The sequence below is a fragment of the Osmerus mordax genome, chromosome 26 (genome assembly GCF_038355195.1).
Source record: "Osmerus mordax isolate fOsmMor3 chromosome 26, fOsmMor3.pri, whole genome shotgun sequence".
Lineage (NCBI taxonomy): Eukaryota > Metazoa > Chordata > Actinopteri > Osmeriformes > Osmeridae > Osmerus > Osmerus mordax.
Window position 1 is genome coordinate 2,018,517 of NC_090075.1, and position 13,738 is coordinate 2,032,254.

At 47.0% G+C, this 13,738-nt stretch overlaps 2 protein-coding genes across 3 annotated transcripts in view; one reads left to right on the plus strand and one right to left on the minus strand.

Moving 5' to 3' along the window:
* sh3gl1b (SH3-domain GRB2-like 1b) overlaps positions 1-7,761 on the minus strand; it is an 11,961-nt gene extending 4,200 nt beyond the window's left edge. For both annotated transcript variants that reach the window (XM_067229528.1, XM_067229527.1), the window contains exons 1-6: positions 7,549-7,761; positions 1,719-1,787; positions 1,207-1,279; positions 785-928; positions 499-632; positions 61-219 (exon numbers count right to left, since the gene is read on the minus strand). In XM_067229528.1, coding sequence (XP_067085629.1) covers positions 61-219; positions 499-632; positions 785-928; positions 1,207-1,279; positions 1,719-1,787; positions 7,549-7,593 — 624 coding nt within the window. In that variant the 5' untranslated portion in view covers positions 7,594-7,761. The remainder of the gene's footprint in view (positions 1-60; positions 220-498; positions 633-784; positions 929-1,206; positions 1,280-1,718; positions 1,788-7,548) is intronic.
* A 1,343-nt stretch (positions 7,762-9,104) lies between these two features.
* LOC136935764 (uncharacterized) lies at positions 9,105-13,404 on the plus strand. The gene is made up of 8 exons (XM_067229430.1): positions 9,105-9,171; positions 10,293-10,414; positions 10,863-11,166; positions 11,269-11,453; positions 11,677-11,695; positions 12,462-12,791; positions 13,115-13,206; positions 13,282-13,404. Exons 1-8 carry the CDS (start codon positions 9,105-9,107, stop codon positions 13,402-13,404), a joined length of 1,242 nt encoding a protein of 413 aa, XP_067085531.1.
* The last annotated feature ends 334 nt before the right edge of the window (positions 13,405-13,738 follow it).

The following is a 13,738-nucleotide window of genomic DNA, read 5'->3' on the forward strand; positions in this document are numbered from 1 at the left end:
ACACAGACACACACACACACACACAGACACACACACACACACACACACACACACACTCACATCAGTCTCCAGCAGGTTATACATGGAGGTCTCTGCCACCTCCTTAGACTCGTGGAACTTCTCCAGCGCCTGGCGAACCTCCTCGTCGGGGATCTTCCCCTGGCGCTTCTTCTTGTAGTCGTAGTCAAGGCGACGGCCCTCCATCTTCTTCAGGTGGTGCTGTTGGGGGGGAAGTCAGATGGCTGAGCGGTTAGGGAGTCGGGCTATTAGTCAGAAGGTTGTTGGTTCGATTCCTGGCCGTGCGAGGCAAGGCACTCTACTTGCCTCGGGCGTTTAGCTAAATGTAAATGTAGATCTAAATGTAAATGTATCAGGTGAGGAATGTGAAGAGAGAGAGCAAAACGTTTCAGCCTTTTATATATGTTTGTGCGTGTATGCGTGAGAGGAGAGAGCCAGAAAGAGTGTGTGTGTGTGTGAGTGTGTGTGTGTGAGAGATACCTGTATCTCTCGGAGGTCCTTGTCACACAGTCCTTGTAGAGGGTCGATGAAGTTCTGCTTGACGTCGATGTCCAGGGAGTCCTTGACCTCGGCCAGTCTCTTCATGGTCTCTCCTGCGTCCACCAGAGCGCCCCCTGACACACACACACACAGACACACACACACAGACACACACACACACAGATTCAAACAAAAAAGACTTCAACACAACACACTCCAACAAAAAGTCAAAGTAACCAGGAAGCAGATAGCATCTCAAACACACACACACATGTCGCAGGCCTACCAAAGTTAGTCTCCTCCCCCAGCTCGCGGCCGTACTTGGCCATGCACTCCCCCAGCAGGCCCTCTGCCTGGGGGTAGCCTGGGTTCTTCACCTGGCCCCGGATCTTAGACATGGTGTTCAGCATGGAGAGCTTGGCCCTGGACGCTGGGGGAGGGGTGGAGGAGAGGAGTGAGAGAGAGAAGGGGGGAGGAGTGGGGGGAGAGGTAGGGGGAGAGAAGAAGAGGAGAGAGAGAGAGAGAAGGGGGAGGGAGGAGTGGGGGGAGACAAAAGGAGATATATTTGTAACACATTCCTGCAATACGTGTGGAACTGACATGAATCCTTCACATGTACGCTCCCCTCTCTGCAGAGTGCGTGCCCCACCATTACCCACGCTAGACAGACAGAGAGGATCATGGATAGTGGGAGGTGGAGGGTCTCACCTGGGTTAGGCTGCAGGTACTCTGATGTTTTGGAGATGACCTCCACCACGGCTTTACTGGTCACATCTACCTTCTACACCACAGAGGAAGAACCAGGGTCACCATCACCATCACTGTCGCTACATACCCACAAGTAGCACAGTGCCTTTGACCAAAGGTGGTAGTAATTTATTACTTCTGTATCTCTGACACGACACAGCTGACTGGCTGCTTAGTCTTGACTGCATACTAGCATGTAGGAGGTAATGTAGCCTAGCGCCGCGATGCTAGCTGTCGACAACATAACTCAGCCACGTCCTTTTACTGATATACAGGCTTCATAACAACAAACGTCCGTAGTTCCCATCCTAGGGTAGAAGAGACCAATGAGAGAGGCTCCTAGGGTAGAAGAGACCAATGAGAGAGGCTTCCTGCTGCTGGTGGGCGTGGCCAGGCCAGGCTTGTGGATAGGCCGGGTAAGTTACAGCCCTGGAAGGGGTTCTGGGTTCACAGGACTACAGACACATTCTTACCCTTTCCAGGTCTTTGAAGTCCTCATCCAGTTTGGTCCCCTCGGCACCCCCCACCTTCTCACTGACCATCTGGAGGGAGGGAGAGAGAGACAGAGACAGACAGAGAGAGAGAGAGAGAGAGAGAGAGCGATAGGGAGAGATAAGAGAGGGAGAGGGAGCGGAAGAGGGAGAGATGAGAGCGAGAGAAAGAGCGAAACAGAGAGACACAAGATTGAGGAGTGAGATAGGCAGAAAGAGAGAGGGGGGCGGGAGAGAGAGATTAAAGAGAGAGACATAAATAAAAGAGAGAGAAACAGTGAGAGAGAGAGATTCACACACAGAACAGAGAAAGAGCGGAGGTTGAGAGGAGAGACAGTAGAAGAGAGTTGTGTGCAGGCTACTGTTATAGAGGAGCAGAAACAGCACTAGACACATTTCTCATCAGCCCTATCCTTATTATCAAATGGCATTTCTCAAAGTAGTGAATACGGACTGTCCTCTCTCCATGGCTTCAGACCAAATCACATTTTATTTGCATAGACCCTGTCTGATAACTCCCACAGCCTGTCAGGGATACAAGTCGTCTCTTCGCTCTCCTGAAACACCTTGACACGCCGCCTCTGCTTTACAGCAAGTTCCTCCCACTGAGACCCCGACACACACACACACACACACACGGTTAACACATTCACCCCTCCCCCCACAGCCCCGCCCCCTCTCCTGCACTCTCCCTCCTCCTCCCAGTGTTTCCTCCCCCTGTCTCTCTCTCCCTCTCTCTCCTGCTGTACATTCAGTCCTAAAGCTTCCTCCAGCTCCAGCTATTCCTCACCATGGTGCAGTGGGCTCCCTCAGCTAACCCTGTGTGCTAGGAGACAGCACATGCTTTCAGATAACACGACAGTGTCATGTATTCATAAAGGAGAGGGGGGTCTTTTCAAATGTTACTCCAACGCAGTTTTGGAGCACCCCCACAGAGCACACAGTCATACAGGACAAAGTAGCTACTTAAAAACGACAAATAAACAGTATTATTTCTCTCGAAGGGAGGCTCTCTGACAGTGTGTGCTTAAGCACAAGGCATGGGAGGGTTTGAGGATGGGGGCACTGGTTCTGTTGGGAGTGATAGACTGCAGGGCATAACAGCACACACATATGGAGGTGTTGCGTAACCTCTCGGCTGTCCCGTGTCCTGTTGCAGGCTTGTATCCGTCCCAAACAGAACGAGCCTGGCTACACTCTACAGGCAATATTCTGGAAATGTTTAAAGGCCTCTTTTTAAACAGAGACAACTGATTTGCTCATAATGTTTTTTGAGATGACGCAGGCTATGCTTAATTGGAAGCATACGTGCTTGGTTTATGAGCAAGCTTTTACAGACAAACTCAGCAAGTTCTTTCTCCCAGGTCTCGGGCTGTAAGGTCTAGCCTGGATCCAACATGGCCCTGCAGTCCAGGGCTGCGTTTCCCGAGAACGATGGATCATAGCAACGATCGAGCAAAATAACGATTTCTTACGTGCGTTTCCCAAACATGCTCGTAAGAGTAGGCTAATCTATGCGCTTTCAAGAACTACACATTTTCAAGAGACACTTTAGCTACGGTGTCTTTGGGAACGGCCCGTAAAACTAAGATTCGTCGTACGATGGATTCTACGATCAACTTAGGCTTACGACGCTTTCGGGAAACGCAGCCCAGAGCGGTTCAGTCCAGCCTCTGTCCTGTCCTGCAGGCCTAACTCAGTTACCAATAGTGGAACATAAACAACAACAGGTTATGGGGACAATATGATGTTTTTCTCCTGATGAGGGAGAATTAGAGCAGATACTGGTCTCTCAGTTTGTCAGGGTGTATGGAGGGCTATCTCCTGGTCTGGGCTATCTCCTGGTCTGGGCTATCTCCTGGTCTGGGCTATCTCCTGGTCTGGGCAATATAGAGGGCTATCTCTATGGAGGGCTGTTTCCCTATGCAGCCAGATGAACTCAACAGGAAATAAACTGTAGCCTCTCGCCCTGACTAGATGGGTGGGGTGATTCATGGGGGTCTCACCACTTTCCTCAGGCAAAACACAAGCCTTACTTTTTATGCTTTGAAAACTTCCTTCTGTAAAACATGTTAAAGACCTGGGCATTGCAAACTGAAGAGGCCTTATCGTGATGACTAGTGAGTGCACGTCCCTCTGCAGGCTCTATTTATAAAAGCGCAGCATGTCAGATAGGTCAACAACCTTTAAGATACAGCCATGAACCGTGGTGCAAGCACATGATAGCTTTCCCTGCCCTGGGGAACTGGGATCAGATCACGAGGACAGACAAACAAGCCAACACTGATTCACGGTTCAATAACAAGACTAGATCAACTAAAGTCCTCTTCCACTTGAAGAGGTGTACACACCTATTGTAGGTCTGTGCTGAGTAAAGCACCAGATCTACCTGAAATACGATGTTGTTGCAAGGCTTAGCAAAGTCTCTACATGGCCTCACCTGTGTCCTCTGTGTTACTGTGGGGCTTGTGGACTGCCATGCTCTGGATACCCAGACCTCTAATGAGGCCCTGCCCCCCCACGAAGGCCCTGCCCCCCACGGGGGCCCTGAGGACCCCAGACACAGCAGCACATCAGGCCTGGTCTAATGACTGCAGCATGTGAACCAGGAAATGGGCATGGCTACTAACTCGCACCAGACCAGAGACCGCTAGCTTCTCATCAGGCCTCGGTGACACCGCAGAGCGAGAGAGAGAGGAGAGGCGACTATTTGCTGCTGGGTCCTGGAAGATGATGTGGTGTTTCTCGGAGGAGGACGTCTGTACTGGGGAGTCAGGTGGCTGAGCGGTGAGGGAATCGGGCTAGTAATCCGAAGGTTGCCAGTTCGATTCCCGGTCATGCCAACTGACGTTGTGTCCTTGGGCAAGGCACTTCACCCTGCTTGCCTTGGGGGAATGTCCCTGTACTTACTGTAAATCGCTCTGGATAAGAGCGTCTGCTAAATGACTAAATGTAAATGTACTGTCTGAGGTTGATGTCACTTCCACGTGCTGGCCCCGCCTCTCCTCCCGCACCTGTTATGTAAACCTGGGCATGAATGGATAACCAGGAACACCGCAGGGATACCACACACAGAGAGAGGTGACTCATGTAAATATCTCCCATTAAAGTCTTCTATGTGAACAGAGGCCGCAGTGTGTTCACCTTTATCTCGCACGTGAATACGGCACAGCATGGAAAAAAGTTTGGTTTACATTTACATTTTTAGTCATTTAGCAGACACTCTTATCCAGAGTGACTTACAGTAAGTACAGGGACATTCCCCCGAGGCAAGTAGGGTGAAGTGCCTTGCCCAAGGACACAACGTCAGTTGGCACGGCCGGGAATTGAACTGGCAACTTTCAGATTACTAGCCCGATTCCCTAACCGCTCAGCCACCTGACTACCGGTTTACCTAACATCAGTTTATAGAGTCTATTCCAAGACACGAACTATAAAGCATATAGGAGATACTTTAGGCCTTCCCTTCTGACTATGAGTCGTAGACAGGAGGGCCAACGGCTGCAGAGACGGCTGGGAACATCTTGAGGTGAAGAATCGCTCCACACTACATGACTTTGTTTGGATTCTCAGTTTGCAGATATGGTTCTCATATCAGCATTGCAGAGGAGAATAGACTGACACACAAGGCCACCTTAGTGTCTGCTACAGTAGCTGGAAGCTCGACTAACAGAACGAGCGAGAAAGGGAAAATAGCCCGGTGGGATTGGAAATGGCGTGAGAAGTGATTGGGAGGCAGAGAATCGTGGGATTGTTTTGTGATTGGGAGAGTGACGGTGTGTTGGTGAGTCAGTCGCATCAACAGGCTCCTCAACAATGGAGGACATGTTGCCAGGGAGCAGGAGTGTCCTGGCATACATACCAAACCGCCCTAGATAACACGCACGAGCATGCACTCTCTCTCACATTCACTCACTAACACACACACACAATCGCTTACAATTTCTCTCCCACACACTCTCACATACACTCACTCACACTCTCTGTCTCCCTATCTCTTTCTCTCTCTCTGTCACAGACACAAACACAACCCTACGGGCCATAGACCTCCGGCCTTCTCACCTGCTATATATTTTGAATCTGGTAGCCTAGATACACAGTCATTAGGTACTCTGTAACCCAACATAGACCAGCTTATATATATCCCACTGTCAAATAGTGGCACACCATTAGCAGAATCGACTACTAGGCTCAATGGCCTAGTGACAAGCTGTGAGGTCCGTGTGTCTGTGTGCAGTTGGAAGAGAGGGCAAGAAGAAGTGCAACTGTTCAGTAATGTTAGCTTAACCTTTCCAGCGAGATATGATCTCTTCAGAGTAGCTACCCTTGGCTGAGAGACAGAAATCAACCCTCTGCAGAGCCCTATCTCTGACCACTGAGCGACCATTTCCTGTTTCTCCCACACTTCTCAGAATGAATCTGCACCAATAACACTGGACGGGTACGGCTTGTCTTATTCGTGCGATATAACAGGATGTGTGAATGTTGAGAAAAGGAGAGGTCAAGCAAGAGAAAGGCATCGTAATTCGATTCAGCGTCGGACACAGACGAGGGAAGAGAATACAGGGACAGTTACTGTAAGCGAGGGTGTGTGTGTGGCGAGGAAAGCATTCTTCAGATGTCCGTTCTGAAACTTCCTGCATTCCACAAGAACACAGAGCTACAGCTGCACACATTATCTTACCCGCTGCTGCAATTAGGCCAGCAACAGAATACTAATTGTCACAAGTCACAAACCATGACAGTTCAACTGGCACCTGTATCAGCTTGTGCTATGATCCCAACGAGGAACTACACTGTTTGTGTCAGTGCTGCTTTCAAAGGGGACAGGATTTTTCTTGCTGGTGTAAAAAAACTATTGACTCATGCCCTGGCAAGAGCTGCAAAACTGCATTGCAGACCAATTAGGAGAGCTACCTCGTTCATATCTAGCTGTCTGCAACACACACACACACACACACACACACACACAGCAGTGTGGCCTCTACATCTTGCAGATTTTCCCTCCAGACTTGCTCCCGTCTCTCCTTTTACTCTCCCTTTGTCTTCCCTACTGGGAACTACACAGGAAGTTGGGGGAGAAACCAAATGTCTTTCCTGCTGATCTCAGCAGGAACAGGAAGAGAAGAGGCTGACTCAAAAGTCTCTGTATCATCAACTGGTAGTGAGATCAGATTTATGCTGACGAAAATGAATCACATCAATGTCTCAAGTTGTCAGCTATTAACGGACATTACCATATTTTACAACAGCAACAGTCTGTAACGCCTAATAACTGTTCAATGACATAATGTTGTACTAATACACTTTATAGTTTAACGCTTGGAGAGAATGCGTATCCTTAAGGCACGGTTATAGGACATCTGTTATCAATAACTTTGCATACCCTGAAGTGACGTACAAGTGCCTGGTTGAGTGACAGCTGTCTGTCAACACGCACCGTAACGGCCTGATACAGTTGCTAGGATACCACAGTGTTTTCAATGAAATTCAGATAGGAAGCTAGTAGAGCTACCTTGCTAAAATCACAAAAACTTTAACTACCAAGCTAGCGACTCAAAGTTCATCTCATCATGTTTAAAATTTGCCGAAATAAAATTGCACTCAGCTAACTACACAATTGTTATATGCATTTAAATCGGTAGGAAACATAATAATAAGTACGTTAAATTAAATTAATTAAAATAAAGAATACAAGAAAAGTTAGCTAAGCTAACATTAGCGACACTGGCTAGCTCGAGCTACATACAAAGCGAGCTGACTGTCTGTTGTGCTAGCTAACGTTGAAGTAGGAGGAAAGTTTTCCGCTAACCTGGCTGGCTTTATAAAACTGCTTCTTGAAGCCCGCTACAGACATCTTAGAGGCGGACAGTCTTCCACTTTGGCCTTAAAAAATCGTTAAAGACAGTCAATCCACTTGCAGTTTCTTGTTGGCAAGCAATGAGAAGCCGTTGATAAGAAATCATAGGACCACTCCGCAGCTCTCTGGCAGCCGTGTCGGGACACGCCAACTGATTGTTGGGTGACCACGTCTACCAGGGGGTTCTTCAGATTCACAAGCGTGACTAGAGCGCAGTGCGTACGACGGACGAGATCTACAAGTCTACCAGACACAGCGACAGGTCTCAAACTACAGGGTATACCTCCAGGATATGTAATTGCTCGATGCACATATTTGTAAATCTGCGCCAACTCCCTTTATTTAAACACCCCCAATAAATCCCATCGTTGTACATTCCTAACTTCGCGATGGGACACCAAAAGACTGTGGCATAGCCCCCTCTACCGTAAACCTATGGGAAAGTCCGATTTAATAAACTTAATAGTTCATCATGGACCACTTGGTGGCAATACAGTACTCTACAATGATTTCCACCGGCTCAGTAAGCGCATCGCGACAACAATCTGGTCTGGGCAAAGGTGGCACCACAGGTCCAAAAGTGGTGGGGCAAAATTTAGGACATATCGGGGGCCTTTCTTGGGGACGTGTCTATATTTTAATGAACAAGTCAACTTCTGTGTCCTATTTGTATTCTTTGTTGATTAACAATGGATAATTGTAAACATTTACATACATTTGAGTAACTCACTTACACGTAAGGCATGTAAAAATTATAGTTACAGTACATGATTGTACAGTAGGCCTACATGCTTGGTTTATGGTTGGATTTTTTCTATTTGGGTCATGTGATTCTAGGTCATGTGATTCTAATTCTCGCTAGCTAATAATGTCATGTAAGTTAGCTTTCTAGTTAACATGTAGTAGCTAAAAATGCATACTACTCTGCATGATCATTTTATCGTGATATTGACACGTTGAGGAGTTTGACATAGTTACCTTGTTTCTTTCCAATACAAGCGACGTTTTCTGGAAACCATCTGCACTGAGTCGTTTTGTAACCCTCGTGCTGTCTTCGGGTCATTGTGACCCACAGCCATGTTGTGACAACTTTAACTAATATAAAAATAAAGTGAAACATTTTCTTTATCATTCACGCTGTCTCGGGGTCGTTGTTACCCAGTGTGTCACTTCTCAAACACACTTTCAAAGACACACACGGAGACAACAGGCCTAAACTGGTTGTCTGCCCATGGTACACACTTTATAAACACATCTTTAGACTTCAATATTACTGCACTGTCTGACTCTCCAACATGGGTTGGTAGATTGTTCCAGAGATAGGGGACCTTAGTGACAGCTTGCTTATCAGAACCACCTCAAAGATGGCCAATTAGCTGGAAGAGTTTGGGTAAGGCGTCACAGGAAATAGAAGAGATATAGATTATAGAAGCTGGTGTTTCTGCCCTCAGCCCACTCCTCAGTCAGAAGTCTTCTACAGCTCAGTGGAGACCCAGTCTGAGAGAGAGATGGTTCCTGTCCTGATGCTGGTGGTCATGTTGTGGAGCACAGGTAGGGCTCTGTTGTATCTGTACAGTGTAGGATACAGTACAGACATGGATTACTATATCTAATACTGTCCTATACTGGTATATAACTGTATTAGTGTATATGGTACTGTTTTATACTGGTATAGACCTGTATTAGTGTATATGGTACTGTCTTATACTGGTAAAGACCTGTATTAGTGTATAAAGTCTACTGGTATAGACCCGCGTAAATGTATTTTAGAAACAAGAATGTGTTTTGTGCTAAAGTTACGGTTTGTGAAAAGAAAATAAGCATATGAAACATAGCTGTTGTTAATCAATAAATAAAACACAAATATATTCTCTCACACACACTCTTACTGAAACACACTATATTTCACTTAAAAACACACACTCACTCTCACACACAAACAGTACCCAGGGCACTAACCCTCAAACACACACACACACACTAACCCTGACATACAGGCACACACAGGTACACACTCTCGCACACACTCTCACGCCAACACGCACAATACCACACAAACTACCACAGGCACTCATACAGACACAGGACAGCATAAGCTAAAGGGTGTGCTACAGCATTAGCTAAAGGGTGTGCTACAGCATTAGCTAAAGGGTGTGCTACAGCATTAGCTAAAGGGTGTGCTACAGCATTAGCTAAAGGGTGTGCTGTGTGCTGCCTGTTCCAGCAAACAGTTACCAGCTAAACAGTTACTAACAGGTTCTCTACAACCAGGAGCTTTGTGTGTGTGACCAGAAATACTGGGCATTATAGACGAAATCTGAAAGAATCTATTCTTTCATGAATGATTGCACGTCTGGCCAAACCATACCTATGGACGTTGTGGTAATAGAGCTGTCTTGTACTGGTGTAGACATACAGTACTGTAAAGGTATGTTGAGGTTCTGTTCAACATTGTCTCCTCAGGTCTCCAGGATGAACTCACTGATGAACCTCCAGGTTGGTAGAATATGCAATCATGGCAACTAACAGGCTGTTAAAGACACTATTGTTTTGAGTTATGAAAGTACATGACCTAGTCTAGTGTCTGTGTGTCAGTCTAGGGAAACACAACTATGTTAGGGTTGGGGTTAAAGGTCAGGGGTTGGTTCTGGACAGGACAGAGAGTCAGAGGACCTGATTGTCTCCTGTCTCTCCAGGTTCTGATGTGAGGTTTGAGGGAGGTGATGGTCGCTGTGCTGGTAAAGTAGAGATGAAACACCAGGGAGAGTGGATGAGATTGGACAGTAGGGGTGGCTGGGGCCTGAGAACTGCAGCTGTAGTGTGCAGACAGCTGGACTGTGGCTCTGCTGTTTCAGCAAGTTCCACTGATTGGGATAAACATCCTGCATGGAGATTTATAACTGACTGTGTTGGGTCTGAGTCTGTGCTGAGGGAGTGTGGAACAGTGATGAGAGAGCATCCCGCTCCCTTTAGCCGTGCCATGGAGATTACCTGCTCAGGTATACACACATAATGTTGTTATATTCAGCTGATGATGTTGGCAGTCACACATTACTGAGTTTCAACCTGTCACAGTAGCTGTCATAACATTACACCAGATACATATTTACATTGTTTTAAATGCTAATGAAGGTTTTCTAGACTTACTGAATTCAAGGCTGCTTTCTGTTTTTGTAACCTTGGAAGAAAGAATATTGCCCTCATAAGCTGTGCCAAGAACCCTGATTGCATCCATGTGCATTTTTATGGCATTTGTTCCTCCAGAGTCTGTGAGGCTTGTGGAGGGAGCTGGTCTTTGCTCTGGCAGAGTGGAGGTGAGGTCTGATCAGTCGTGGGTCTCAGTGTGTGAAGCTGACTTTGACAGGCTGGATGCCGAGGTGGTCTGTCGGCAGCTTGGCTGTGGGGCTCCTTCAGTCCTCCAGGGGGCGCTCTATGGAGAAGGGAAAGGTCCACTCTGGGATAAAGAGTTCCAGTGTGGAGGCAAGGAGTCCCGTCTCCTGGACTGTGACACCTCAGACTCAGCTAGAAACACCTGCTCACCTGGTAATGCTGTTGGACTCACCTGCTCAGGTACTGGACGAAGCAGTTTGTCTTTACAAGATGAATGCACTATTTTGTCAGGATACAGAGAGTCAGAGGACCTGAATGTCTCCTGTTTTTCTCCAGAGCCAGATGATGTGAGGTTGGAGGGAGGAGATGGTCGCTGTGTTGGCAGAGTAGAGATGAAACACCAGGGAGAGTGGGGGAGATGGATCCAGGCTCTTCACTTGGAACTGCCAGCTGCAGCTGTAGTGTGCAGACAGCTGGACTGTGGCTTTGCTGTTTCAATAAACTTTATTGCTGATAATACATATCCTGTATGGTGGGTTAGATCTAGCTGTTATGGGCTTGAGTCTGCAGTGAGGGAGTGTGTTACAGTGCATGGAGAGAAAGAAGAAGAATATCCTGCTAGCTTTACCATGGAGGTGATCTGTTCAGGTAATACACACATAATGTTGTTATATTCAGCTGATGATGTTGACAGACACACATTACTGACCCTTAATCTCAATCTCCTCCCTAAACCCTAAACCCTCACAGACTTACTTGACATCACATGGTAAGTGATTGAGTGCAAGAGGCTGCAAGGGCTCAAAATGCTATGAATAGGAATGGGACGGCACTTTGCGGCATTATCACGTGACCTTGTCAAAGCTGAAACATGTTACACACTATTATTGTGGGTTTGGGACTTATAATTTTACATGTATTGCTTTCTCCACCATCAGTGAGCTTTGTGTTTAGACTTACATGTAAACTTTAGTAAACTTTTCTAACCATGTGAACTTCAAGGTTAGTTGCTCCTTCCATGCGTGTTAGTTTACAGTTCTTCTTCTGTCTTGTCTTATGAGAAGGGTTTGCAGGGATTTCTCTCTCGCTTCCGGGCTTCCCCTGGTACCCCTCGTGTTTCACGTCACAACGCTGTGAATTGTGGTCAATTGCCTTAGCCAAAGTCTGCCAAAATAGACATGGAAAATGTGCATAAAGGGCTCAAAATAAGTGCCCTCACGCAATTGACGATTTGACAGTAGGACAGCCCTAAGCCCTAACAGAGTTAGCGAGAACGCTCCTCTAAATCCGTGAGTCTGTGAGGGTGGAGATTGAGATTGGGGGTGAGTCTCAACCTATCACAGTAGCTGTTATTAAAGATTTACGGCCGACTACTGCCCCCTACAGGTGTAATCAGGAACAGTCTCTGGTACCGTCACCTTATTGTTTACAGTTTCATGCTGATGGGATTATGACAGCTGGAAGAGAGAAGTGTTTGTCCTGCTTTTGAAATGTTCTCTCTTTACTCCTTTGTCTCTTTACTCCTTTGTTTGCAGATATCTTGTTCCAGCCCAGACTCTCCCTGTCTTCCTCCATGCTAGGGGTCTCCCAGGACCAGCAGCAGGGGCTGCAGGTGTTCAGGGACCACAGCTTCACCATCACCTGCTCCATCCAGCCACAGTACCCAGGAGGCTCCTTCCACCTCACCTTCACTGGCTCCAACACAACCCTGAGACACACCCTCACAGCTGTCAATCACTCTGCCAACTTCCTCTTTCCTGCTCCAGACCACGCCCACCAAGGAAACTACAGCTGTGTTTATGAAGTCTACGTTTTCTCTCATAACTTCACCTCTGAGAGTGAGCTCCTATCTCTCACTGTTGCAGGTTAGTGAGAATGGTGTTTAAAACCACAACCTGCAACTTTTAAGTCCATCAAAAGGGCTGCCTTTAAACATTTCTAGAAACTTAGTGGGGGCTGGTCTTGAGTAAACCTAACTGCCAGTCACTTGAGTCCTGTGGTGATCTGCAGGAATACACCCCCAGAATGTGTCAGTAGCAGTCACCTAGGTCACTGCTCATCTCCACACTCTAAAAACAAGTAGCAGCACTTTAGACTGGAAATGGTTACAGGATGTGTGTTTACCTTGGTAGTTGACAGCCTGATCTGATGATGATCTTTCTCTTCATCTGCTGTGTTTCTGTTCCAGCCAATCCTCTGCCAGCTTTCATCATCAGAGTGGTGGTGGTGCTGCTGCTGACTCTGCTGACGTCCAACACTGCCCTCTATCTGTACTTTAGGGTACTGTCGTTTGTTCATGTCACATTTCTCAGGGTTTTCCCCTTTTCCTGAGTCTCTTGTGTTGTGTCTCTCCAGACCCCCAGGAAGCCTGCAGAGAGGGGGAGCATGGAGCTGGTCTCCCTGCATTCCAGTGCTGAAGCTGGGCCAGGAAAGGAGAGAGCAGCCCAGAGGATGGAGCAGGAGGAGAGTGCTGTCTAGACGCTGATCTGAGGTCAGACATGGAGTCCCTGCCAATGGAGACTGACAGCACTGGGAGAAGCTGGCCTGATCCTGGATCTGGGTCTTTGGACCTGTTCCACCAGGATTACTTTAATATCGGCAACATCATCGAGTGTTAATCCCTGTTTTATCTTTTCTTGTTGTTATATTAGCTGGAATAACTTTTAATGGTAACTTTTCTATAGCACATATTAGTTTCAGCATGGTTGTTTCATTAATAATGTTTACTTGAATAACTTAGTATCTGTAATAGGAGTAATATTGTGTTTTTTGTACTTCAATTTGAATTAATTTTGTAACACAAAAAAGGTTT